General features: G+C 64.9%; 4 protein-coding genes across 6 annotated transcripts; 1 reads left to right on the top strand and 3 right to left on the bottom strand.

Moving 5' to 3' along the window:
- The first annotated feature begins 1830 nt into the window (after positions 1-1830).
- On the top strand, positions 1831-6992 carry Edf1 (endothelial differentiation related factor 1). The gene is made up of 5 exons (XM_090330967.1): positions 1831-2013; positions 5313-5364; positions 5872-6032; positions 6233-6326; positions 6769-6992. The coding sequence occupies exons 1-5, from the start codon at positions 1936-1938 to the stop codon at positions 6828-6830; spliced, it is 447 nt and encodes a 148-aa protein (XP_090187093.1). The 5' UTR covers positions 1831-1935; the 3' UTR covers positions 6831-6992.
- A 1163-nt stretch (positions 6993-8155) lies between these two features.
- Positions 8156-16819, bottom strand: Mamdc4 (MAM domain containing 4). Its single transcript, XM_090329415.1, has 31 exons — positions 16729-16819; positions 15897-15986; positions 15676-15765; positions 15066-15173; positions 14821-14991; positions 14617-14742; positions 14382-14512; positions 14222-14306; positions 14020-14145; positions 13691-13828; positions 13517-13605; positions 13257-13430; positions 12979-13063; positions 12736-12936; positions 12504-12632; positions 12204-12335; positions 11997-12121; positions 11786-11897; positions 11555-11671; positions 11156-11290; positions 10926-11059; positions 10636-10855; positions 10417-10554; positions 10209-10327; positions 9994-10084; positions 9764-9910; positions 9472-9606; positions 9234-9361; positions 9050-9158; positions 8480-8655; positions 8156-8351 (listed from the first exon to the last, which is right to left on the bottom strand). The coding sequence occupies exons 1-31, from the start codon at positions 16817-16819 to the stop codon at positions 8310-8312; spliced, it is 3894 nt and encodes a 1297-aa protein (XP_090185541.1). The 3' UTR covers positions 8156-8309.
- A 371-nt stretch (positions 16820-17190) lies between these two features.
- Positions 17191-18497, bottom strand: Phpt1 (phosphohistidine phosphatase 1). The gene is made up of 3 exons (XM_090330966.1): positions 18287-18497; positions 17861-17985; positions 17191-17436 (listed from the first exon to the last, which is right to left on the bottom strand). Exons 1-3 carry the CDS (start codon positions 18444-18446, stop codon positions 17344-17346), a joined length of 378 nt encoding a protein of 125 aa, XP_090187092.1. The 5' UTR covers positions 18447-18497; the 3' UTR covers positions 17191-17343.
- A 1210-nt stretch (positions 18498-19707) lies between these two features.
- Ajm1 (apical junction component 1 homolog) lies at positions 19708-24645 on the bottom strand. Of its 3 annotated transcripts, none has more exons than XM_090330964.1 (3): positions 24347-24645; positions 22915-23803; positions 19708-22838 (listed from the first exon to the last, which is right to left on the bottom strand). In XM_090330964.1, exon 3 carries the CDS (start codon positions 22778-22780, stop codon positions 19889-19891), a length of 2892 nt encoding a protein of 963 aa, XP_090187090.1. In that variant the 5' UTR covers positions 22781-22838; positions 22915-23803; positions 24347-24645; the 3' UTR covers positions 19708-19888. The 3 variants fall into 3 exon arrangements, with proteins under 3 accessions (XP_090187090.1, XP_090187091.1, XP_090187089.1); XM_090330965.1 differs by having other exon boundaries at positions 22915-23009; XM_090330963.1 differs by lacking the exon at positions 24347-24645 and having other exon boundaries at positions 22915-23920.
- Positions 24646-25884: the final 1239 nt, after the last annotated feature.

Here is a 25884-nt window from a genome sequence, read left to right as displayed (position 1 = left end):
TGCCTGTTGACTACCTGTATTTTAGGCGCACAACTGAGGGGAATGAGTTGGGATGGTTTATGGGATAGGAAGTCCAGTCTGGGCCCTGCTGGCTACCCTGGGGCAAGAGTGTCTTTTAAGGAAACCAGCTATCCACCCACAGTGCTGGCTCTGGCAATCGGCAGCAAGTGAGGGAGGACTGGGGATTCGATGCACCAAGACAGCAAGCAATCTCCAAAGGCTGGGAAAGGTAAGCAGAGGACTTGTTTTGCTTTCAGTCTCCTCCCACCATGGGAATGCCTGTAATCCTAGCCTTTGGGAAAGTGAGGCTAGGTGGTCCTAGAGGTGAAGGCCAGTCTTAAGCCATTGTCTCAATAACCCAAACCAAACCAAGCTGAAACTATTTTTTTTTTTTTTTTGCCAGTCCTGGGCTTGAGCTCAGGGCCTGAGCACTGTCCTTGGACTTTCTCAAGGATAGAGCTCTACCACTTGAGCCACAGCTTTTTCCTATGTATGTGTACCAAGGAATGGAACCCAGGTTTTTGTGCATGGTAGGCAAGTGCTCTACCACTAGGCTAAACTCCCAGCCCTGAAACCTGTATTCCAAGACTGTATTTAGTACTGCTGGACATACAACATACAACTCGCCAAATCTTTCTTCCTTCTTGGATATGATTATATTCAGTAGGATTACAGTGTCTGTGGCAAGTAGCAGTGTGTACAGTGATTTTTTTTTTTTTTTTGTAGATTATGGAGCTTGAACTCTGGGCCCGGGTGCTGTCCCTGAGCTCTTCAGCCACGGCACCACTTCCAATTTTCTAGTGGTTATGAGATGAGAGTCTCTCAGACTTTAGTGCCCGTGCTGGCTTTGAACTGCAATCCTCAGATCTCAGCCTCCTCGCACCCGGCTGTACAGAGATCTTATCTGTGAGAACTTTGAGTTTCCTGGGGCAATGTAGTACTGACAATTAGACCTAAACCTGATTACGCACGCTGGAAACGTCTGCATCCTCTTTCCACCCTTTTCAGAGAACAATTCTGCAAATTCAAGAAAAGGGAATGGAAGGGAGGCGCACGCGCCGCTGCTTTTTCTCCCTGAACCTCGGGAGGCCTGTGCTAGCGTCCTCGTAAACGTACCGACGCCGGAGCGTGGCCCACCGCCATGGCTCGGAGCGCTCGCCTCGCACGCGCGGGGCTCTGGGTTCGAGTCCTCGGAACCTCATGCACAGGGACAGCGGGAGTGGCGATGCGGCGTGCGGTGCGAGCCGTACGGGAGCTCCGGGACAGGCCCAGGGCTCGAGCCCCGGCACTGGACAACGAATACCCGGCGCTCAGGTGCTCAGGCAAATCTGTGAGCCGCTCACCGCCAGTCACCGGCCCCGAGCCGGCCTGCGGGCGCGGCGGGGCCCGGCCGGGACCCAGTCCTCAGCTCCCCGACCGCCGGAGGGACCGCCGCGCCTCGGCCCGCTGCCCCCGGCCGGGCGGCGTGGACGGCACCGGGCGCGGGCCCAGGGGCGGGGCCCGGCCTCCCCACCTCCGTCCGCGCGCCCCGCGCACGCCCTGGCTTCCGCCCGCAGCCTCGGCCGCCTCGCTTTGCACACACGGAGCGCCCTGCGCGCCTCTTCTCCAGGCCCGGGATGCCTGCCCTCGCCCCGGCCCGCGCTCGCGTGCCCCGCGGACCCCCGGCTCGCCCCGCCGCCCGGCCCCGCCGCCCGGCCGCCCCGCCGCCCGGCCGCCCGCCCGCGAGCGGCTTCAGCCGTTCCCCAGGCGAGCCGGGCGCTGATTGGCTGCGAGCCGCGGGAAGTACCCGCCCCCGAGCTGTCCACCAATAGGAGGCGGGGGTGGGGCTGTGGCGCAGGCGCCGGAAGCGGGGAGGCGACGAAGGGACGTCGCGTCGCCGCGCCGGGTCCGGAGCAGCTGCCGGAGTCACCGAGGGACCGCCGCCCCCGCCACGCCATGGCCGAGAGCGACTGGGACATCGTGACGGTGCTGCGCAAGAAGGGCCCCACGGCCGCGCAGGCCAAATCCAAGCAGGTGCCCGGGGCGGCGGGCGGCGGGCCGGGCGGAGCGGGTTCTGGGCTGGGGGGCGGGGACCCGAGGACCGGAGCCAGGGGCGGCGGCCCGGGTGGGGCCGGGGCCGGGGATGGGGGAGTCCGGAGCGGGGACGGGGGTGGCGAGGGCCCCGGGAACCGAGCGCCGGGGCGGGGACAGGCTACAGGGAGGGACTGGGAGCCGAGGCAGGAGACCGGAACCCGGCTGGGAGCGAGGGTCAGGGCGCGGGCCACGGCTAGGCCGGGGCGCTGGGCGGGGGCCGGGACGGAGGCGAGGCGGAGGGCAGGTGCGCGGATGGAGAGGCGCCGGGACCAGGTGTGCGCGCCGGCGGCGAGGGGAGGCCCCGGACAGGCAGAACCCTCCCCGGTGCGGAGCTGGGGACGCGACGGTACCCAGGACTGAGCCCCTCCGCGGAGCCCCCGCTGCACAGCGCGGGTCAGGCGGCTGCATCGGTGACCAGCCCTGAGCTCGTCGAGCTGCACCCTCCTTTCCTAGGAGGTTGATTAGCCACAAGCTGGAAACCCTGTGAACAGTGCAGCGGGGATTGCGGTGCGTCCCATCGCGTTAGAACGGCTCCCTGGCCGCCCCCAGAGGGTCGCGGCGCGGCTGTTAGGCGATGTTGATGCTCAGGGACTAGACTTCCCTCATCACCGACAGTGCTTAGTTTCCAGGGAGACTGCTGGTTTCTGAGGGATGCGTCATCGCTGTCTCATTAGGGCCAGACGCATGGAGGAGGCCATGCCAGGCCTGCACTGTTGCTTCTTGGCATTTGCAGTAGAGAGAAGCTTTTTTTTTTTTCTCTTTTGTGAAGCTGGGATTGAACATGGAGGCTTGTACATCTAAGTGAGTGTTCTCCACTAAGCTACATACCCAGCCCTTCTGTCTTTGGTTTGTTTGTTTTCTTCTTGAGGCTGGCGCTCTACCACTTGAGCCACACTTGCACTTCTAGCATTTTGCTAGTTAATTGGAGGTAAGAATCTAGTGGATTTTCCTGCCCAGGCTGGCTGAAACTTGTCATCTGAAACTGACATCTCATCAGCCTCCTGTGTGGCTAGGATGACAGGCGTGAGCCCCCAGCACTTGACTCAACAGAGACTTGGTATATGGCTCATGCCAGCCTTGAAGTCACTACCCTCTGCCTCTGTCTCCTGAATGCTGGGATCACATGCATATGCTACCATGCCCTGCTCATGTTATTTTTCTTTTTGGTTGGTCATGGGACTTAAACACTGGGCCTGGGCACTGTCCCTGAGCTCCTCAGCTCAAGGCTACAGCCCTACCCCTTGAGCCACAGCGCCATTTCAGTTTTCTGGTGGTTAATTGGAGAGTCTCATGGACTTTAGTACCTAGGTTGGCTTTGAACTTCAATGCTCAGATCTCAGCCTCCTGAGTAGCTAGGATTACAGGTGTGAGCCACTGCACCCAGCTTTTATGTTTATTTTTCTTAATATAAAGAGAGGGGGGGGGAGAAAGGGAGAAAATGAGGGAAGTGGTGCTAAGGCTCAAGGTAGGGTGATAGGTAGCCTTGAGCTAAAGAGCTCAGGGACAGCATCCAGGCCCAGAGTTCAAGCCCCACAACCAGAAAAAAAAAAAAAAGAGCTAGCAGTTTAGTAAGCATTGCCTGGATATTTGGCAGTAGAGCATATTGTCTGCAGTGGTCCCTCATGTCTTTGGGAGAGACATCCTGAGGTCTCCAGTGAATGTCTGAAACCAGGGATGACACTGGACTGTGCATGTATATGTGTAACTAAGTTCAATGTATAAATTAGGAACAGTGAGCGACTCAATAATACCATGAAATAGGACAGTTACAGCAATATACTATAGTAGAAGATATGTGAAGCTAGGCACTCGGGGCTCGCGCCTATAATCTTAGCTACTCAGGAGGCTGAGATTTGAGGATCATGGTTCAAGGGCATGAACTCTGGGCCTGGGCACTGTTCCTGAGTTCTTCAGCTCAAGGCTACTACCCTACCCTGGAACCACAGCCCTGCTTCCCCTTTTTTAGTGATTAATTGGAGATAAGAGTCTCGCTGTCTTTTTTGTGCCCTGACTGGCTTCCTTGAGACTCATGTCCAATGAACCACCAGAAAACTGGAAGTGGTGCTGTGGCTCCAAGAGGTACAGGGCTAGCCTTGAGCAAAAGAGCTCAGTGGCTGGGAATGTGGCCTAGTGGTAGAGTATTTGCCTAGCATATACGAAGACCTGAGTTCAATTCCTCAGTGCCACATACATAGAAAAGTTAAGGTGGCTGGGTGTGGCCCAGTGGTAGAGTGCTTGCCTAGCATTCATAAAGCCCTAGGTTCCATTTCTTGGTACCACATAAACAGAAGAAGCCAGAAGTGGTGCTGTGGCTAAAGTGGAAGGGCCCTAGCCTTGAGAAAACCCAAGGACAGTGCCCAGGCCCTGAGTTCAAGCCCCATGACTGACTTGAAAAAGAAAAGTCAGAAGTGGTAGAGTGCTAGCCTTGAGGAAAGCCCAAGGACAGTGCTCAGGTCCTGAGGTCAAGCCCCAGTGTTGCCACAAAAAAAAAAAAGCTCGGGGTAGCAAGCGCCCAGACACTGAGTTAAACTCTACAAATGATCCCCCCCAATTTAAAAAAAAAAAAAAGTGAATGTTATCTCTCTCTTACTCTTCTGGTAGTATGAGATGATACATTGATACATTGTTTCAGTGATACAATGAAGTGTTGTAAATCTTGTGTGCCATTGTGAGGGAGCTTCAAGCTAATCGGGCCAGGGCTCCTTGAACACTGGTACTGCACAACTGATTCCATGGTAGCTGATCTAGTAGCTGAGATAACTAAGTGAAAAGTTGCAGGTAGTGCATTCAGTTATAAACACACAGACAGAGGAAGAGGCTGGGGGGAGGGTGAGATTTCGTTGTACTATTCAGAAAATGTACCATTTAAAATTCATGAATTATTTGTTTGGACTGAGTTGATTGTAGGTAACCAAAACTGTGGATAAGGGGGACTGCTATAATGAGCTTGAGTTATTAGTCCCAGTATTGCACATCAGTCCTCAGAACCATTAGGGCACCCTAAATGGCTGGTGGAGTGTGGCCTAGTGGTGGAGTGCTTGCCTGGCACACAGGAAGACCGGGTTCCATGCCTCAGCACCACAGACACAGAAAAGGCTGGAAGTGGCGCTGTGGCTCAAGTGGCAGAGAGTTGGCCATGAGCAAAGGAAAAAGAAGCTCAGGGATGGGGCCCAGGCCCTGAGTTCAGGCCCAGGTAAATGGTGTGCCCAACATTCCTGACCGTCTTTCTGACTTTCTAGGCCATCCTAGCAGCTCAAAGACGAGGTGAAGATGTGGAGACATCCAAGAAATGTAGGTACTTCTGCCTCTGCTTGCTAAACAAGAATGTGTTCTGGGGTCATCTGCGGGAGGATGTGGCCAGGCAGTGGGCCAGAGGCCCTTCAGGAGCCCGTGGCCCGCAGCCACTGACAGGAGGGGCGGGTGTGCAAGGTGACTGTTAAGCTCCTCCCACTTTGTGCACCTGAGAGCAGAGTGGACCCTGTGCTCTTAGTTCTGTGAGTCGGAGGCAGTGAGGCTTCAGGCTTCATTGGGAAAGCCTGTTGATATAGACACCTTTTTTTTTTTTTTAAATTCTGCTGCTGGGACTTGAACTCAGGGCCTTATATTCTCACTTGGTTTTTTCCATTCACTGGCTACCACTTGAAGAGTCCCATGGACTTGTCTGCCCAGGCTAGCTTCAAACTGTGATCCTCAGATCTCAGCGTGGTGAATGGCTAGGATTACAGGAGTGAGATTTTAGTGCCTGAGATAATTTTTTTCCTATATAAACCGCAAACCCTGCTCTGTTGGTCTGATCAGGGGCTGCTGGCCAGAACAAGCAGCACTCAATCACCAAGAACACAGCCAAGCTGGACCGGGAGACGGAGGAGCTGCACCACGACAGGGTGACCCTGGAGGTGGGCAAAGTGATCCAGCGAGGCCGGCAGAGCAACGGGCTGACACAGAAGGACCTGGCCACGGTGAGGCTCTGGCAGCTTGCGGGGGGGGGGGGGGGGGGATACCTCACCAAAACCTGGGGGTGGGCCAGGTCAGAGCTGCAGCTTCCTGCATGAGGCCTGTCTGCCCAGGGTGAGACCCACACCCCAGAGGCCACAGCCTGTGGGCTCCTCCCCCAGTCCCTGCCTTGTGCCCATGTGGCTAAGGGGCATCTTCTCCTCAGAAAATCAATGAAAAGCCTCAAGTCATTGCGGACTACGAGAGTGGACGTGCCATTCCGAATAACCAGGTTCTGGGCAAAATTGAGAGAGCCATTGGTAAGTGTGTTCCTTTGCAGTGCCTTCCCGGGGTGGATTGAGGATTAGGGCCTGATGTCCATTCTTTCCAAGAGCTTTCTATTTGGGGAAGGTTGGGGGCTTCAGAGCCCTAAGAAAGTAGTGTTCTGGGTTCCCAGCCTCCTCCTGTGGGCCAGTGACCTATCCTGAGGGCCGGCTGGCCAACCTTCTCCTCCCACAGTGCCTCTCCATGCCGGCGGAACTCAGTGTTCCAGCCCTCTGGGACTGGGTGTTCATCCTCTGATTATTCGCTTCTGCTCTTCAAAATTAGACATCTGTGGAGAGCAGGCCTGTGCCCCGTCTCCCGGCCAGGGAGTAGCACTATGGGTGTCTCAGGACAAGGAGGGGAGGTGGAACTTGGTTCCAGGACTGGTGAGCAGGCCGGACGGGCTGCAGAATGCTCAGCTCCCACTGCTCGTTTCAGGACTCAAGCTCCGGGGAAAGGACATCGGAAAGCCCATTGAGAAGGGGCCACGGGCAAAATGAGCACAAAGCCTCGAAGCCAGTGTGTTCCGGCTGAGCTCTTCTGGCTGGTCCCCTGACCACCAGCACGCCGCGGGCCTCCCACGTGGTGGAGCGGAACATGGGGCAGGGTTTGGGCCCCTCAACCCATACCTGCTGTCAAACAGAGCAAAACCTTGCAAAGTACTGGCTTCGCTCTTTCCTCCTCTTTCTGTCCCTTGCACTGGAGAGTGGCTGAGGTCTTTCCCTCTGGAGGCCTCTGCCCAAGGCCCTTATGGAGGCAGGGGCCAAGGAGGCTGGGACCAGGTTAATCTCTCCTCAGTGCTGTGTCTTTTGTTGTTGTTGTTGGTTGTGGGACTTGAACTCTGGGCCTGGGCGCTGTCCCTGAGCTCTTCAGCTCAAGGCTACCACCCTGCCCCTTGAGCCACAGCACCACTAGAGGTTAATTGGAGATAGGAATCTCACGGTCTTTAGTGGCCAGGCTGGATTTGAACCTCCATCTTCAGATCTCAGCCTCCTGAGCAGCTGGATTACAGGCGTGAGCTGCCAGGCCCGGCCACCGTGTCCTTTTTACCATCTGCTGTATGGCCACCAGTCAGCCCCTAAAGTGTCCCAGTGCTGCTGCCCCCTGTATGCAGGGCTCTGGCCAGGGCCTGTCAGGTCGGCTGTGTCCAGGACAGGCAGGGGCAGGAAGGGTGCTGCCTGCCTGCCTGCCTGGGTGTGGGGTCAAGCCCTCCCTGCAGACTGCCCTCACTGCCCATGTCCTGCGGCGGCCAGAGGACACGTGTCACTTCTCCACTATCACTTCTGCAGCACCCTGGTCCCATGCAGGTGCCGCCGGTCTGTGCCCACACCTTCACGGTACCACTGTCCCCAGGCCAAGGCCAGCTTCCTGTGACCTCACCCCAGTGCAGGCCTGCCATGGACCTGAGCTTTGCCACTCATGGCCCTGGAAGCAGGGCTCTGTTGGGGGACAGTAGGAGTGGGGTCTCTGTCTGTCAGGACAGTGGGAGTGGGGGCTCTGTCTAGACAGTGGCTCCCTCTACTAGCAGGCCCCTTGGAATTCCTCCTGTTCAGAGTCCTTTTAGGCCTGCAGCACCCCTGTGCCTGTGAAATGGCTGCATCCTCGGTGGGTACAGAATCACGTAGAGTCAGTGACTATGCCAACCTGGCCTATGTTCTGCTCGGGATCTTCCTGCTTCCTCCCCTGACGAGGCCCTTGCGAGAGTCTCCATCAGTGGCTCTCAGGGGAGCCCAAGCCTGCGCCCCTCGGCTGTGTATCTTCATAAGCCCCCTCGCCCCTGCAGCACATCACACTGCCCTCAGCCTGAGCTACCATGGCACCGGCGTTTATTCACAGCATGGCAGCCCCTCCGCCACCTGGTAGGCTGTCACTGGGTGGGAAGAAGGCCTGGGAAGGGTGGCATGTCCCATCAAGTGCCCCAGCCTGGAAGGGTGCTGTGTCCAATTTCTTGGTTGAGGCCTGGCCATGTCTGGAATGGTCTACAGATTACAGGTGACTGATTCCGGGAGAGTGACTCGATCCTGGGAGAAAGGAGGGGAGGAAGAGACTCTGATAGCCCCATGGGTGAGGAGGGGCAGTGGGTGTGGCAGGCTGCCTCTCCCCACTGGCGAGCCGAGGCAGGCTCTGGTTCACCGCGTGGAGCGCCTACCGCATTGAAGAGGATGTTGTCGAAGCCCCCAGGGGCCGTGGTGCCTGGGCCCCTGGTGAGGGAACAGCCCCTCCGCAGCCAGTGCCGGGCGCCCAGGCCCAGTGCCACCAGGAACACGAAGAAGAAGAGCCCTCCAGCCACCGCAGCGGGCACCAGCCCAGGCGTGGCCGTGTCCCCTGGGGGGCAGGGGACTGTGAGGCTGGGACTCAGGCCCCATCCTGGTATTGGGTCCAGGCTCCCTCAGCTCTGGGGGGCTCTAGAGAGGGACTGATCCTGCCAGCGCCAGGCTGCAGACCTGGGGTCTGGACCCACCCCCTCAGCACAGCAGCTCCAGCCCTCCACAGACCCCGCCACGCTTGCTCCCCAACCCACAGTGCCTCTCCCTGGGAGCAGGAGCCACCGGCAGGGGAGGGGCGAGGGGAGCTGAGCGGCTCTGGGGGCAGCCCAGGTGCCCGGAAGGCTGGAGTGCAGTTCTGGGGGTTCTGCTTCCTGGCCTGGGCTCAGGGCCCCCAAGCCCTGTGGCAGGCAGACCCGAGCCTCCCTGGGAGCCATAGCCAGCCCGCTGCTCACCTTGGCTAGTGGCAGGCGGCCGGCAGTGCTGCCCGGCCAGGTACTGGATGTCGTCTAGGGCAATGGGCCCCCCAGCCGGCTGCCCACTTAGCGTGGCTTCAAACACGATCTGCCGCGGGAAAATACTTGGAGCGCCGGGGAGCACGGGAAAGGGTAGAAGGGGGGACCGTCCACCGGGCCTCACCTGGAACTCCTCAGTGCTGGCCACCTCCACTTGAGCTTGAAGCCACTGGTGTCGCAGGCGCCCTCCCTCGCCCCACACGGCCAGCTGGCCCTGGACGCTGCTGAGAAGCACCCTCAGCTCGCCCTTGTCTGATGGCAGAGGTCTGGTTGGGTCAGGTCCCTTGAAAGAGCGCCCCTCTCGGGCCCTGACCCCGGCTTCCCACCATCCAGCCAGGGCCCTTAGGCCCAATCCAACTCACAGAAGTGCTCAGGGAAGCCCATGTGGTACCAGAAGCGGAGGCAGGAGGCCTCGGTCGCAGGCAGCGGCTCGCTGCGCAGCCAGGCAGCCCGCCCCCCCGGGCCCAGCACGCTGGTTTCGAAGAAGGCGAAGTGGCCTAGGGATGAAGAGCCAGGCCCCTTACCCTGGGGACCCCACGGAAGCTTTGGGTGGTGCCCAGTCAGGTAGGTAGGGTGTGCTGGGCGGGGCAGGGTGGCGGCATGGCGTCTGAGCCCAGCGTCCCAGGCCTGCGCCCTGCTCCAGCCAGTGCCCACCTGCCTGGGTGCCCAGGGTGTGGTCCGCTGCGGGCTGGGGGTAGCGGGAAGGGATGGCCGCGCCGCTCCAGTCCCAGCTGTACCCGCCCAGGCTGGGCCAGGTCACGTGGCTCCAGCCACACAGGCCAGATTCGAAGTCGCAGGATCCTGCGGGGAACTGGACAGTGAGCGGGGCCTCCTGGTGGCCAGCATGTGGGGCGTGGACCTGCCCTCCAGTCCACAGGTCTCACCTGGCCGGGCGCAGGGCCCATCCTGGAGGGAAAGGTCATCCAGGGCCATGGAGGACCGCTCTACACCGGCAGCGACGGCCTCAAACACCACCTGCAGGGTGCAGGCCCATCATGGAGGGAGAGGTCATCCAGGGCCATGGAGGACCGCTCCACACCGGCAGCCTGGTCGGGGCGGCCCCAGGGGCGAGGGCCACAGTTGGGGCCCAGGCACTCACCCTCCAGGTCTTCTCGGCTTGCACATCTACCCTGCCCAGGCGCCAGGTGGGCCCCCCGTGAGCGCTCAGGCTAAGCATCTGCCGCCTCTTGCCCTCGTCCACGTGGACCCGTAGCGTGCCTACCCAGCAAGGCCAGACGGTGAGCCAGGGGGCAAGCTGTCCACAGGCCTGGGGGGGCGCCAGGCTGAGCCCCTTCTACAGCCCTTACCTGGGTTTTGAAGACTCAGGTGGTACCAGAACGTTAGGCAGCTGGGTTGGGTCAGTGGTGGGTGGTGTGCCGAGGTCAGGGAGGCCACCTGGCCCTGGGGCAGTGCCCCCGGGCTAGTGTCCACCACCATGTAGTGCCCTGAGAGGACCGGCGTCAGCCTGCCTGCCCGTGGCCAGCCCTCCACCCTCTGCCCAAGCCAGGAAGTACCAAGGCCAGTACCTTGAGCTGTCTCTGTAGTGTGGTCGGCCCGGGGGCCCCAGAGGACCTGGCCTGAGGCGTTGGCCTGGCGCACCCACAGGCCCCGGCCTCCATCCGAGAAGCCACAGGCTGAGTCCTCAAAGGAGCAGCTCCTGGGAGCCCAGCAGGGGCCAGGCCGTACAGCCACATCATCCAGTGCCATGGTGCCATGGAACCCATCCCGGAGACCCTCAAACAGCAGCTGAGGGCAGAAGGTGTCAGCCGACGGATGCCTGCCTGCCCTGCACCCCACGGCCTGGTGCCAGGCTTACCTGGTACTTGGCACCGGGTCCAGGCTGGTGGAGGAGGGTGGCCCAGGCCTGGTGCCAGCGGTTACCATGGGTGCCTGAGTGGGTCCACAGCCATGTGTCCTCCCCATCCCTCCTCAGGGCCAGACGCAGGGTCCCTGCAAGGAGATGGGGTTGGAGGGGACCAGCCCCCCATACTCACTGTCCAGGACCCCAGCGAAGCCCCAGAACGTCCCTGAGCTCCAGGTGCTCACCGATCTGGGGTCCATACAGGTGGTACCAGAAGCTGAGGCACTCCTCAGGGGCTGCTGGCACCTGCAGCCCCGTGAGCAGCTGGGCTCCTTGGCCTCGGGCAGGAGGGTCTATGGGGTCCAGGAGCATGAAAAAGCCTGAAGGGGACACAGGGCTGGGCTGCAGAGGCGCCCTCCAAGTCTGCCGGCCCCTGGCCGGGGAACCTGTGTTTGGCCCCATGGGCTAGAGGTGACTCGCAAGTCCGGCAGCCCCCATCGGGTGAGAAGACCGAGTCTGGGGGCTCCTCTCTATCTGAGATCCCCCAAGGCCTTCTGAGTTCGGAGGTCCCTGCATCTGAGTGGCCCTGGGTTTGGGAGCCGCTCCATGTGTGGGAGGCCCCCGGGAGCTAGGACAGCACATACCTCGGCCAGTGGTGTGGTCATAGCCAGAGCCATGGCTCTCCACCCGGCGCCAATGGGCATCTGTGACGTGGCCCGTGTGCCAGCCACACGCGTCTCGCTCGAAGTTACAGGAGACCTCTGGAAGGGTGGGGGTTCAGCACCCCTCACCCCTCACCCTCTCCAGCTCTGAACAGGCCACACCCCCACCCGCCCTAGGCACCCCTGGAGGTAGGGAGGGGGCTCCACGAGGACCTTGGTCTTTCCCAGTGGTCACTGTGGGGCTGCAGTCCCTCATGGTCACGTTATCCACTCCAGCCCCCTGCTGGCCAGGGCCATCCAAGTCCAGCAAGCCAACCAACTCCAGCTTCAAACAGGCAAAAAAGACGGTAAGTCGGGGCGGTCGGGTGAAGGCCCCTCCCCCAGGGCCGCCGGTGAAGACCCCCACCCCGTCCAGGCTTCTCACCCAGAAGGGCCGGTGCCGGGCGCCCACGAGGACCTTGTCCACAGTCCAGCTCCCAGTGCTGTTGCCCGGGGCCTGCCACACGAGTTCCCGCGAGCCACTTTCCACCACCACCAGTGCCAAGAAGCCTGGCCAAACGTAACTGTGGTGGGTGGGGCCTCTTCCCACCCATCCCGCAGGGGCACAAGGCGGGGAGGGGCAGGGAGGTACCTCGGGGGTCGCCACGGAAATAATAAGCCAAGTGGAGCTCGCAGTGGGGGCCAGAGGGCCCCAGAGTAGGTGTGCGGGCCCGGGCCTCTGCCCTCAGCTGCCCCCAGGCCTTCTGGAGAGACAGGAAATGCCCTGGGGGAAGGCAGGTTGGTCAGCCTGGTTTCCTCCAGTTGCCCTGTGCCCAGGGCCCTCTCTGGGGGTACCCGTACCCAGAGCCCTCTCCGGGGGTACCCCATGCCCAGGGCCCTCTCTGAGGGTACCCCGTGCCCAGGGCCTTCTCCGGGGGTACCCGGGCCTCACCAGCAGCAGCATTGTCCATGTCTCTGGCAGAGCCCCGGCATTCCTGGGCCGGGAGCCGCTGCCACTGTAGCCGCCCCACACTGGCGTCCTCCCAGCCCCCAGCTGAGCTGGACTCAAAGTCGGTGGTGCCTGCAGAGGCAGCTGCGCTGAAGGGGGGAGGCAGGGGCGGGGGGCCTCCCTGGCTCCCCCCACCAGTCTGGGACTGAAGGTCCAGCAGCGTCGTGGCCCTCACCACACGCCTGCTCATCCTCGCCCTCCGCACACTGCATCTGGAAGTCGCACAGCTGCTCCGGAGGCACACACAGGTCCTGGCAGGGGAGGTGCCCGGGCTCACAGCTCGAGAGCTGCAGGCCCCCGGGCCCAGGAAGAAGTGACTGCGACTTCAGGGCGGACATCTCTGGAACAGAGCTGGGGTCAGGCAGGGAACTGGGAGCTTTTCTTGGGCAGGGCGGGGAGATGGGGCTCGGCAGGTCACCTGGTCCTGCTCTGCAGTGGCTGGACAGAACGAGATCATCCAGGCCCACGACGCCTCCAGGGCCTGTCTCTCCTACCAGGAGGATCTGAGGACAGAGCAGGCTTGGGGTACCCGCCTCCCTCTGCTCCACCTGGGTCTGATCCCAGAAATACCCATGCATCGCCTTTCCTCTGTGAACTGCTGGGCACCTCTTCCAGCGTCCCCCAAAAGGCTCCTCGGGAGAGCCATCTGCACAGCCTGCCCCTCTCTCCTGCTCTTACCAGGGACACCAGCCTCACCTGGAAGGGCTGAGTGGTCTGCATGTCCACCCGGTCTCTGACCCAGGCTGCCCCCAGCTCTCCATGCCGTCTTCGCAGCAGGACAGGGGCCTGGGGGGCTCTGGACCCTCGGATCTGCAGGAGCAGCTGGAGGCGGCTGGCCGCTGACCCGTGCAGGTAGTAGTAGAAGATGAGCTGGAAGGGATTCCGAGGGTGGGCCAGAGTGTCCTCTGGTCCCCAGGCTGCCAGAAGGGTGACCCTGTGCCACCCAGCCATCTCACCGAGCAGTTATCGGGGTCCGAGGCCTGGAACTCTGGGCTGAACAGGACAGCAGGGACACCTGGCTTGGCCACAGAGACTAGGAAGCCACCTGGGGAGAGCAGGTGTTGGCCAGGCTTGCTGAGAGGAGGCGGTCAGGCGGACAGGGCATGGCCGGGCATCCCCACAGCTCTCACCACGTGCACTGTTGTGACTGTGGTCTCTGGATGGACAGGCAGGGCCCAGATGGCCGCCAGCACTGGGGTTCCGGGTCCAGCCCTCTGAGCCATTCCACAGGCCGAGGCTTGTCTCAAAGTCCGTGACAGTGAAGTGGCCTAGGATGGGGGGGCTATCAGGGCGCCGAGCTGGGGTGGACATGGCTCCCCCACCTCCAGGATGACTGTGCACCCTTCCAGACAAGCCCCCCGCCCCGTGTCCTCTGAAAGACCCTGAGGACAGAGCCAGCCCCCCAGCCCCGTTCTGCAGCCCCCGCCCTGCCCCCGCAGCGTGGGCAGCCCAGCCTCACTGCAGGCCAGTGGGTCCTCATCAGAGCCGTCGCCACAGTTGTCCTCAGCATCGCACAGGCGATGGGCGTCCACACAGGCCTGGTTCTGGCAGTGGTAGTGCCCCGGGGGACAGCTGGCCTGGGGGCCTAGGAGTGGGGGGCTGTCTGAGCCGGGGAGCTGATCCCTGGACTGCTGAGGGGCCAGAGTGGCAGGGGAGCTTACTGGGCAGCGCACAGTTCCAGAACTCCACATCATCCACGGCCACAGTGCCTCGGTGGGTGGCGTTTCGGATGGCAGAGAGAGTCACCTGCAGAGAGGGCGGCTCTTAAGACCGGCCCTAGCCCCTCCCCGCTGTCCCAGCCGGCCGCACCACCCAGCTCACCCGGAAGTCGCCCTGGATGCGGCCCGTGATCACTGCCAGCTCCTGCCAGCTGGAGTGCCAGGGCCCCGAGCTCTGCCACAGAGTCAGTGTCTCTGCACTGTGAGTCAGCTCCAGCCGCAGCTCAGCCACACCTGCAGCGCATGCAGGACCAGAGGAAGCCGGAGCCCCACCGACTCCCCTCGGCCCTGGGGCTGCCCCCTTTCCCAGGGTCACAAGGGTCCTGGCACGCACGCACCTCCAGAGGCTGCGAGGTACCAGAGCCTCAGCTCACAGGTGGGGGCTGCCTGGCGCAGGGTGGGGGAGCGCAGGGCCGCAGTGGACGCCTCCTTCCCGCGGTGGGTGCCCACAGCCATGTACCAGCCTGGCCCAGGGTGAAGTCAGAGGTTACTCACCACTGGGAGGAGGAGGGGTCGAGTCCAGACCTTCTCCTGAGCCTTACCCAGATCAGTGCCAAGAGTGTGGTCAGCGTGCAGCCCTGGAGCCTCCAGCACAGCCCCTGCCCGGTCTCGGAGCCAGCTGTAGCCCGAGGTGCTGATGTCCTGCCAGCCACAGGCGTCCAGCTCGAAGTCGCAGGTGGAGGGCAGGCCCCGGGTAGAGGCCCCATGGTAGCCTGGGAGGGTAGGTGGTCAGGCATCTGTCCCCGGTGCTCGCCTAACCCGCGCCTGCCCACCGGGCCCTGCTCACCGCACCACGCCTCGTCCGAGCAGTCCAGGCAGTCACATGCGAAGTTGCACACGGCCTCACCAGGGTTCCTGCAGTGGCTGGGCGCCCAGGCCCGGCCTGGGGTCCCTCCTGTTGGCAGAACAGCACAGGGTAGATGGGGGACTTGCGTCAGTCTGGTGGCAGCGCTGAAAGCTCCGTGTCTAAGACCTCTCAGGCCGGCGCATTCTGGGACACTGCACCAGCTTCAGGGCTCAGACCTGAGGCCGGGCAGGGCAGGGCCTGGACCCCAGAGGACTGCCAGTGGGGTCCACTTCCCTAGCCCCAGCCCAGCTGCAGTTGGGCTGGAAGTGTGGGCATGCAGAGGGAACAGGTCCTTTGACAAGAGCACCCCAGGAGAGGCACAGGCCTCTGCCGGGTGGCTTCCAGGGTGGGGGAGGGTCCAAACCCCTCATCCACACGTGGCAGCTGAAGGCCTGGAGAGCTGGGCAGATGCCCATTCTCACTGTGTAGTCCCTGGCCTGGAGCTCGTCCTAGGCGAGCCCTTATAGGCCTTCCTTCTGAATGGTGGGGAGAAGGCGCCGCCCCTGCCCCGTGTCTCAGGCTTGGGGAGACCCAGAGTGGCCAGACTCACCTAAGAGCAGGACCAGGACCAGAACTGGGCCGGGGGCCGGGGGGAGGCAGCTGGCCAGGCGCATGGCTGGGCAGTGGCTCCACTGGCTGACTTGGGTGGAACTGGAGTGGGCTCAGTCCCGGTGCCTACAGCCCCTTGGCTGGGCCCCACCCGATGACAGGCTGGGTATCCGGTTGTAAATGTGTCCCGAGGAGAGGGCCCCTAGCTCCCCACCCACTTGCCTGGCTCGTTCTGACCAAAGGTCAGGCTTTGGCCGCCCCCCCGCCCCTGCCGGGAGACGCTCTCACTGGACTCTGGAGGGCTCCATGAAGCTGGGTGGGAGTGCAGGAGCCACTGTGACTCATCTTGGGGGTCTCCGGGCCCTGCCCCCTGACGCAGGCCAGGAAGGTCAAGGCAGGCCGTCCCAGCAGCTGCGCGTTTTCCATCCAGACCAGGTCTCTGCTCCTCCTCTGGGTATACTCGCTCCAGCCCACCCTAAACAACCCCAACTCCACCATTTACCCGTCTCCCCAACTCCACCATTTATCTATTTTCCCAACTCCCAAGCAGTGACACACTTGAAGTCAGTTTTGGAGAGCACAGAAACTTCTGGTTCTCAGGAAGACCCAGTCAGGGCCCACTGGGAGGGTAGGGGTCCTGGCTGGTGCACCTGTGGGACCTGTGGGTGCTGCCTGGTGCACTGTGGGACCTGTGGGTGCTGCCTGGTGCACCTGTGAGGCCTGTGGGTGCTGCCTGGTGCACCTGTGAGGACTGGCTAAGGAACCTGAGTCTACCATTCACTGACCGGTCAAGTGTCTCTGGCCCGAGTGTGGTGAGGGGTCTACCAGCCCTGGACTCGGGCCTTCACTGGGCCCGTAATGGGGGGCCTCCCACCAGGCATGGGATGCCCAAGAGAAGCGCTCACATAAGGAGGTGGGGCTGGGGCAGAGGCTGAAGCTCCCACAGGGTGAGGAAGGGTTCAGGGAGAGGGGCATAAATACGAATGGCCTTGGTGGTTGGGGCAGACACAGGGACCAGTTCTGGAAGCCAGGATTGTGGGGCCAAGTCATGTACCTATGTTGTTTGTCAGCAGCCATGCAGGAGTACAAGGGACTCTGAAATAGCCATCGACGGCTGGCCGGGGCAGTGTGGTCACCACAGCCATCGACCGCTGGCCGGGGCAGTGTGGTCACCACAGCCATTGACTGCTGGCCGGGGCAGTGTGGTCACCAGGGCTCTTCTCTGATGGGAGGGTGAGCTCCAGGAAGAAGGCGTTGTGGGCAATCAGGGCCCAGCGAGCCAGGAGAGGCCATCTGCTGATCCCTTGTGTAAGGCCTCACAGGGCCTCCTCCCCAGATGTCCTTGAGGATAGCAGGTCTAGGAAGGGGTAATGAGGCCATAAACAGCACCAGCCCAGGGGCCCCTTATCAGACGCAAGGGGCTGAGTGTGCATTGCCAACTCCTGGCCCCCTGAGGCAGGGAGAGGGGTTCTACCTCAGTGGTGACCTAGGAGAGGAAAGCCAAGACACAGTCAAGGCCTGGCACACCAATACTTTTAATTCCTGTGGGCCAGGTGGGTGGAGGCGTGGCAGGGTGGCATGCTACCAGTAGGTGGAGGAGAGAGCAGGGCCAGCCCCTTGGGTGGGCCCTCAGAAAGAGCAGAGTCCTCGCCTGGCTGCTGGCAGGGCGTCAGTAGCCATCATCGGCCCACGTGACCTCGTAGTCAGGATACTTGGCTTTGATCTTCTCCGTTGAGACAGCATGCTGGGCTCGACCATAGCCCTAGAGAGAGGAGGCCACGGGCTGGCTTAGCCCTTACCATGGTAATTCACCCAGCCAAAGCCACCATCCTGACCACCTGGGGATGTGAGGAACCACAGGTGCCTAGGGGCTCCAGAGGGTCACTGTGAAGAGAGGGTCAAGGCTCGAGCTTAGCCACAGCACTGGGCCTCTCAAGGGCCCAAAGAGCCAGGAAGGAGACCCTCCAGGCCTCTGGCACAGAGAGGTTGCAGCCCAAGGCGGCTGACCTCCTGCCCACTGCCTTGATGCAGCATGCGGAAATGTATGGGAATTCATAGCCCTTGAGATAAGAGTTCCACCCCTAAGGGAGGTGGGCTGAGAGGCAGCTCAGGTCACTTTGTGGGGTAAGGTTAGGCTGCAAAGAGCCAGCTCCAGCTCTGCAGCCAGGACTGCAGCCCCGGCTCACCATGGAGTAGCCATACACATGGATCTTCTTGTCCTGACTCTGGTGGGAGATGCGGCCGCCGCCCAGGCACTCGCAGTCATATCCCTCCTTCTGCAGCTCGCTGGACACTTTGTCATAAATATCCGCTAGAATGGGAAGAATGACCTCAGGCTGGGCCCTGGTTGCCCTGGGAGACCACCTAGAAGTCAGGCCTCCAGGTCTGGGGGAGGAAGCATCTCCAGACGGGGGCAGGCAGGCAGGCAGGCATGCAGAGATGCCCGGACTGGCCGGGTCCTGACATCTCCAGACCGGCCTAGCAGAGGTCCGGTACACGACACCTCCCACCACCACCACCGGGCCCCGCCCCCCGCGGCCCGGCCCCGCCCCCCGCGGCCCGGCCCCGCCCCTGCAGCCAGGCCCTGGCCCCGCCCCTCGCCCCGCCCTCACCGTGGTACTCGGCCCACTTGTAGCCGCGCACGATTTCCTTGGACTCCTCGGCCTGAGCCCCGGAGGGCGGCCTCGCGTGGACGCGGATCAGCACGTACTTGAAGACGCCCTCGGGGTCGATGTCCACATCAGGAACCTCAGCGAGGCCCTCCGCCGCCATGTTCCCGGGCGCGCCCGGCCTCCGGGTCTCCCGGCCCCGCCCCCAGCCGGGTCCGCATGGCGGGGGCGGGCCCTCCGGCAGCGCCGGCCAATGGCGCGGGGCGATGCTCACCGAGGCTCCGCGCCTCCGCCAATGGGAACGCCTGCCCGCGTCACGGGCTGGCCAATTGCAACCCAGCTCACTGTGGCCTTGGGACCTCGCCGGTCCGCTTAAAGGGGACGCGGAGTACGTAGTCGGCGGCGACTAAATGCAGCCCTGGGAATAGCTGTGCCTGGGTGTCGGGGCCGGGCACGCCTGGAGCGGGGACGACGGCAGGTGATGACGGACGGGGGAGGACACAGCTCGCACGCCGCCGCCCTCACCCTCCATCCCGGGGCTCCCCGGCCTCCCTCCCCGCGACCCCCAATAAAGAGGCAGCCGCCGCAGCTACATTCAAGTTCTAGTTTACTTGGTTCAGAAGCATTCGCCCTCTGGAAGGGACCCCGGAGCCGGACGTTCCTGCGGGCCAGCAGCGGGGCGGAAGGCCGAGGCCCTGGAGTGAGGCCGGGCAGAGGGCGCGGCGGCGAGGGCGCAAACTCCTGGGCGTGGCCGGGGCGGGGGCGCGGGCGGGGCTCCCGGGCGCGGGGCCGGCGCTCGGGGCGGGGAGGGGGGAGACGCGAGACCTGGTGCGCCGAGGTTGCGCTTTCCGTAGCTTCGCCGCCAGGCGCCTCGAACCCGCAGCGCAGGCCGTAGCCAGGGCGAGCGCGCCGGGACTCCTGGGCGGACCGAGGACCCGATGCCCGGGGCGGTGGCCCTGCCACGCCGGCCGCTCCCGCACCCGCCTCCACCACCGCTGCCATTTTCTCTGCCCAAATAGACGCCCACGGTGCCGCGGTTCTCCCCACTGGGTCCGCAGGCGCCGCGTCCCCCACGGCCCGTTCTCAGCACACACTTCTGCCTCCCTGTCAGATGAGGGCCTGTCCTGGCGCCCACCCCGGGACTTGGCACCACCGAGGGCCATCTTGTCGGGTGGGCGCGGGTGTGGTACGCAGCCAGCTCTCAGCTCTGGCTGTGTGGGTCGGTGCGCCTTGGCCACGAACCCCCGAGCTCTCCCAGTCCCCTCCCCCCAGGGGGACTCGGGGGACTCCGCGTACCCGGCTGGGGCGGGACGGGTTAAGATGCACGGCCGCCCCCGCAGCGGGCACTGGGGGTTCCCCGCTGTCGGGCTGGGGGCCTCGGGGAGAGGGCACTCCCGCAGGGCCGGGGAGACGTGGCGGCGTGCGCGGTCCTGTGGCCCACCCCGCCTCCCAGCGGGGAGCACCGCGGGCGAGGACCGGCGTCCGGGAGGCCCCAGGGCTGGCGAGCCGGGCCGAGCCCGGGAGGAGGGCGGCCCGGGGGGACTGCGGCGGAGGGCGGGAGAGGTGCGGGGCGCGGGGCCGGGTCAGCGGGAGCAGGCCCGCCGCTCACATGAGGTCGTCCAGCAGGTTGGCGCTGGCCACCCAGTCGAGCGCGCGCGGCTCGGAGGCGGCCATGATCATGCACATGAAGGGGCGCCCGGTGCGCCGGTCGGTGGGGTAGATGGTGGTGGGCGTGAAGCGCCGATTGGCCTCCACGAACTCGCAGAGCTGCTCGTAGACGCGCGGGAACTCGTGGCGGAGGAAGACGCCGCGCAGGCGCAGCTCGCGCTGGATGTGGATGAAGGCCACCTCCCGCGCCCGCCGGCCGGCCTCGCCGTCCTGGTCCAGGCCCGCCGTGCCGGGCGGCGGCGTCAGGATCAGCGTCTCCATGTCGGCCTCGCGGCCCCGCGCCGGCGGCGGGCGCGAGGGGCTGCCGGCCGCCAGGGCCACCTTGGCGAACTTGCGCACCGTGGGGCCGGGGCTGCGGGGCGCGGGCCGGGCCGGGGTCCCGGGGGGCGCGGCGCCGGGGCCCACGGCCACCGACACGCTGAGCAGGAAGCACTCGGCCGGCTCGTACTGCCGCCCCGCGGCCGCCAGCTCCCGGGCGTAGCTGCCCAGGGGCTCGGCGTGGGCCGCCAGCTCGCGTAGGGACAGGTAGGTGGGCGACAGCAGCAGCCCCTCGAGGCCGAAGCGGAGGAAGTTGTCGGCCGAGCCTGGGCTCGGGAAGCCCAGGAACAGCACGCCGCGGCCGCGGGACAGGAAGCCGACGCGCGCGATGCGGGAGAAGGCGCGGTGCACCGGGCCGCTGTCGCGGCAGAACTGCAGCACGTGGCGGCAGGCGCTGCCCACGCGGCCGTAGACGCAGCGCGCCTTGTGGGCGTCCCAGTCCTGGCGGCGGCACAGGCGCGAGCAGTAGAAGGTGTAGCAGCTGTGGCAGGACTTGAAGTAGAGGCAGGCGTTGAACATGGTCTCGGTGCGCCGGCAGCGCGCGTTCGAGCAGGTCATCAGGTCGTCCTCGTCCGCGCTGGGCTCGGGGGACGCGTCCGCCGCCCCGGCCCGGCCCGCGGGGTCCTCGGCGCTGCCGGCCGACGCCGGGGACGCGCGCAGCGGCGGCGGCGAGCGCGCGCCCGCCCCGGGCCCGGAGCCGGCGGGCCGCGAGTCCAGCAGGCGGCGCAGCTGGCGGCCCAGGCCCTCGCCACCCGAGGGCTCCGGGCCCGCGGCTCCGCGGCCGGCTGGGGGCCGCGAGTCGATGACCAGGTCGGTGATGAGCTCGTCCAGCTGCTCCAGGCTGCGCTGGCGGCTGGCGGGCGCGGGCGCGGGCGCGCGGCCCCCGGGCGCTTCCCAGCCGCGGGCGCCCGGGCGCGGGGCGGCGCGCAAGTCGTTGTCGGTGATGGTGATCTCGGGGGTGACGTACCAGTTGCGGGCCAGGCCCTCGCCGGCGCGGCCCTTGTCCAACAGCGAGGTCTCGGACAGCGACAGCGCCGCGTAGCGCCTGGGCGAGGTGGACAGGTTCACCACGACGGGCGGGCGCCGGGCCTCGGCCGGCTCCCGCGCCTCCCGCCCCAGCAGATTCTCGTAGCTGCGGCCGCGGCCCAGGGGGTCCTCCCGGCGCGGCCCCGGCGCCAGGATGTTGTCCCAGGACCGAGAGTAGTGGCGGCTGTCGGTGGCCAGCCGCGGCGGGCTGGTGCCGGTGCCGCCGTGCCAGGAGGCCAGCAGCGGGCCGGGGCCGGGGCCCGGGGGAGGCGCCACCTGCAGGGTGCGGTAGGGTCGCGGCCCCCAGTCGGCCCAGGCGGTGCTGCCGCGCTGGTGCGGGTAAGTCCGGGCCATGGAGTCGCGCTCGCGGTACCGCGCCCAGTCCTCCGTGTAGACGGGGCGGGCGCTGGGCCGAGCCCAGGCCTCCTCCGGGACCGGGGCGTAGCGGGCCCTCCAGGGCGGGCCGTAGACGCCGGCGGCCTCCCCGGAGTAGGAGCAGCGGGAGGGCGGCTCCTGGATGGGGAAGGTACGGGCGTCCCCCGGGTAGAAGCCGCCCGCCCGCCTGGGGCTGGGCCCCGGGGGCTCCTCGGACAGGTAGGGCCTGGCGCCGCCGCCGTAGCCGTCGAAGGGAGGCCCCGGGCTGGCCGGGAAGCCTCCAGGGTAGCCCTCGGGCTCCTCGGTGTAGAAGAAGCGCGTGGGGCCCGGGGGCGCGGCGAAGGGCTGGTCCCGAGGCCCGGGCAGGGGCCCGTCGCAGTACAGCGCCCGCGGGTCCGCGCAGTACAGGTCGCTGGGGGTGGGGGTGCGGGACAGGGCGACGTGGCGGGGCCCGGGGACCGTGAGGCCGTAGAAGGGCGGCGCGGCGCGGGCCCAGGGAGCGGCGTCGGCGGGGGCGCAGGGCCGCGAGCCCCGCGCCGCGTGCCGCAGCACCGCGTCGTCCGGCTTGATGTCCAGGCGGCAGCGGACGTGCGGGGCGGGCCCGGGCGGCGGCTCGGGCGGCGCGCAGCGGCCCGGGACGGCGCACAGCGGCGCGATGCCGCCGGGGCCCCCTCGCTGCGGCTGCAGCTTGATGGGGTGCAGCTCGTTGGCGAGCGCGCGCAGCGCGGGGTACGCGGGCTCCCGGCGCGGCGACCCCTCGGCCCGCGCCGCGCGCCGCGCCTCGCGTCCCCGGCGTGGCGGCCCCGGCGGGGAGGCCGGCGCGGGCGCCAGGCCCTGGGGCACGCGGGGCGCGCTCTTGGAGCGCGCGCGGCGCCGAGGCGGGGCGGGCTCCGGGGGCGGGGGCTCGGCTCGGGCCTCCATGTCGGGCCCGTCCAGCGCCTCCAGGAAGTCGAAGCTGCGGCAGTGGCGCTTGTTGAAAGGCACGGGCGCGGCGGGCCGGGCCGCGGGCGGCTCACATGGCGGGCGCCTGGACGCGGGCCCCGGGGCCGCCACCTTGATGTCCTGGTACACGGTCGACACCAGCAGGTCTGGCGGGTCCGTGCGGGTCATCTTAAAAGGCGTCCCCAGGCTGGCGGCTCGGGTCACTTGGCCTTCCCGGGAGTTCGCCCTGCAGTCCCGGGGGGAAGGCCGGTGAGACGCGTCCCCGCCGCCCGGCCCCGGCCCCCGCCCGGCGCCTTGCTCACCTGGGGCGCCGCGCGCGGAGCCGTCCCGGCTGCAGGCCCGGGCCGTGGGGACTGGCTCCATGCCAGCGTCAGAGGCACCTGCAGGAGGAACCCGGCTGTCCAGCCAGCCGGGGGTCGAGTGGGCCAGAAGGGCTTAGCCCGTGGCGTCGGTGTGGTGCCTACCTTCGGGGCTCCGCGCGGCCTCCCCTCCCCGTGGGCAGGAGAGTGGGGATGTGTCCTAGGACTGCCCTCTGGAGCCCACGGCTGGCGTGCTGGGCTGGCTTGGGGGGGGCAGCATTCCTTTCAGGTGACCACAGACCCCTCCAGCACCTCTGCATCGACCTCACTGGCCTGGCGGATCTGCCCGGACACTGCGCCTGTGGACCAGGCTGACCAGCGGGTCCTCCCCACCCCAGTGCCCTTGCGTTTGAGACAGTGGGTTTTGCCCAAGCCCAAGTCCCTCGACTCTGGCATGGCCCTAGCCAAGTGGCCCCAAAGCTCTCTTCATTTTGCAGAAGCCTGCATCCCCAGCTGTCCTGGGGAGACGGAAACCAGCAAGCTCGTTTGCAGATGAGGCTGCAGAACCACCCTACTAGCTTCCCAGATGTGGGCCCCTGGCCCCTGGCCCCTGTGCCACATTCACAAAGCCAGGCCAATGGCAGCGCCCTGTGGGGGTTGTTTGTGGGAGGCAAGGAGCTCATGACACCCCTGTCTCTGGCCTGGGAACCAGTGCCTCACACAGGGAGGGAAGCTGCCAGATAGGGGAGGTTGGTAAAGCCCACCCCCCACGCCTCCCCACTCTATCCTGCAGGGATCCATGGAAACCTGTGGTTCTTCAGCCCCCAGGCTGTGGCTGGGCCAGATCCACTCACGTTCAGACGCGGGCCACCAGTGCTTCGGTCCCCAGGGACTGGGCGGTGGGGGAGGGCGTCACATGGTGGTGCTGTCCCCTCCCCCTTCGCCAGCGCTCGCTCACCTCTGCTGCCGGGGCTGGCATGACCCCGTGCCCTGGGCCTTTCAGTTATCTCCTGTCTCGAGGGGCAGGGCTGTTTCCGGGCTCAGAGCCGCTAGGTTCCAGTCCTTAACCCCACCCTAGCCTCATGCCCACCCCAGCTGGACCCCTTTTATTCTAAGCTCGAGGCCCGGCTGGGAGTCTGAGGCCCCGCCCTGGGGAGCTGACAGCGGCCGGGCTGGCTGCCACTGCCTGGGGCTGGGCCGTGTCCTCACCCCTCCCTGGGAGGGCAGGGTGGGCTGCTCCAGGACCCTAGATTTTCCCAGCCCACGTGCATGGCCGGGCAGTCTTCCCCACCTTGCAGTCCGGCGTTTGTCCAGCCCAGGAGCGGCCATCCAAGGCCCAGTCTGCGTTGCTTGGGGGCGGGGACTCCCCATCCTTTTGCACAGCCTCAGCCTGTGACGGCCACAGCTCGCTGGGCAGTGCAGCTTGGCCTCTTACCTGGGCGTTGCTCCGCCAGCAAAACCCCGGCGGGCTGTGCACCCCAGACCCGCTCCGCAGTGTCTCCTGGTAGGCTCGGCTCGCTCCCCCACACCCGCAGAAGCTTCCAGGCAGCGGTGCGGATCTTGGCCTGGTTGCTCAGTGCTGCCCCCAATGGCAGCTAAGGGGGCGGCCCTTAAAGGGGCCGCATCAGGTGGGGGCTGTGCCAAGTTGGCCAGCTGCCGAGACCTTGCAATACCCCAAAGTAGAGAGCTTGGGGTCGGAACCGGGCCACCCTGTTCTCTTGGGAGCAGCCTAGCAGTCCCACCAACGCCAGTTCACATGACGGAGCCAATGAAACCTGGCAGGGCCGTGGAGGCAAAGCAAACCCAGGCCTGACTGGCAGTGGAAAGCCTCCGGTATGCATGTCTGTGATTGGACCAGAACACGAGCAGATGGGCAAGCCGCTGCCCCCTTATCCTCTCCCCAGGAACCATCCTCTTTGGCACTGGAGACACCAAAATCCTTCCAGGTTGCTGGGGCAGACGGTCTGCTCATCTCGTCATGGGGTCTGGGCCTGTGTGGTTAGCGTGGGGAAGGTCTGCTTCTGGCACACCAGCTGTCCCTGGAGAGCCGGACAGCTCCCGTCTATCGTGCTGAGCCTTGGCACTTCCCAGGCTGTAGGGTGGGCTCCGAGGACAGCCTGTGGGCACCTGCTCAGTGACCAGCTGCCCTGCCCCCCAAGCGTCTGAGGGGTGTTCTGGAGCTGGCCACAACCAGTGTGCAGTGCAGTGGCATGCCACCCCTGCACCCCTGGAGGGGTCTCATGGCAACGTGCCTGTGGGGGGCAGGGCCGAGCCGGTTTGGGAGATGGTGGGGGTGCCTGCCATGTGTCTGCTGAGTGTGTGCCGAGCACTGCACGTCCAGGGCCAGCATTGTCGAGCGAGCGGCCGCCTGCCTTCAGGGCGCCCAGGTTAAAGAGGTGGCAGGAGGGGAGGAAAGGGTGGAAGGAACACACACACACACCTTGGTAAAACCCAGGAGCTTTATGGTCTGGGTGGAGTGTCTGCACAGGCTCCTCCCTGCCTGCCTGGCCTGCCTGGCCCAGGCGCTTGGCCCACAGGGGTGCAGGGCCCCTTTCGGGAGAGGAGCATGCCAGCCTCACCCTGCGGCCGCTGCTGCCAGGAGTGCCCTGTGCTTGGGCCCATGGAGACAGGGGTTCCATGGCTCCGGCCCTGCAGCGGGAAGCGGAGCCTCGCGGGCATGCTGGGCCCTGGGAGAGCTCGGAGGGCAAGCGGGCACGGGGCTGGGCGGTGGACATCGGAGAAGCCAAGCAGCCCGCGCCATCTCTGTAAACAGACCTCTGGGGTCCTTCCTCGGCCTGTCACATCCCTGAGAAACGCTGGGGACAGGCTGCAGTTCTGCCTGGAGGGCCAGAGGGTTGGTCCACCAAGCCAGCTGCAGTCCAGATGTCCCCTCCCTCTCTGCAGAGTGGGCTCTGGCTGGGCTGAAGCCCAGCACTAGTCATGCCTGGCCCCTGGGCCTGACCACCAGAGCTC

Source organism: Megascapheus bottae, chromosome 3, assembly GCF_031878675.1.
Source record: "Megascapheus bottae isolate mThoBot1 chromosome 3, mThoBot2.hap1, whole genome shotgun sequence".
Lineage (NCBI taxonomy): Eukaryota > Metazoa > Chordata > Mammalia > Rodentia > Geomyidae > Megascapheus > Megascapheus bottae.
Note: the sequence above shows the minus strand (reverse complement) of the source record. Positions and strands in the feature narration are given on the sequence as shown.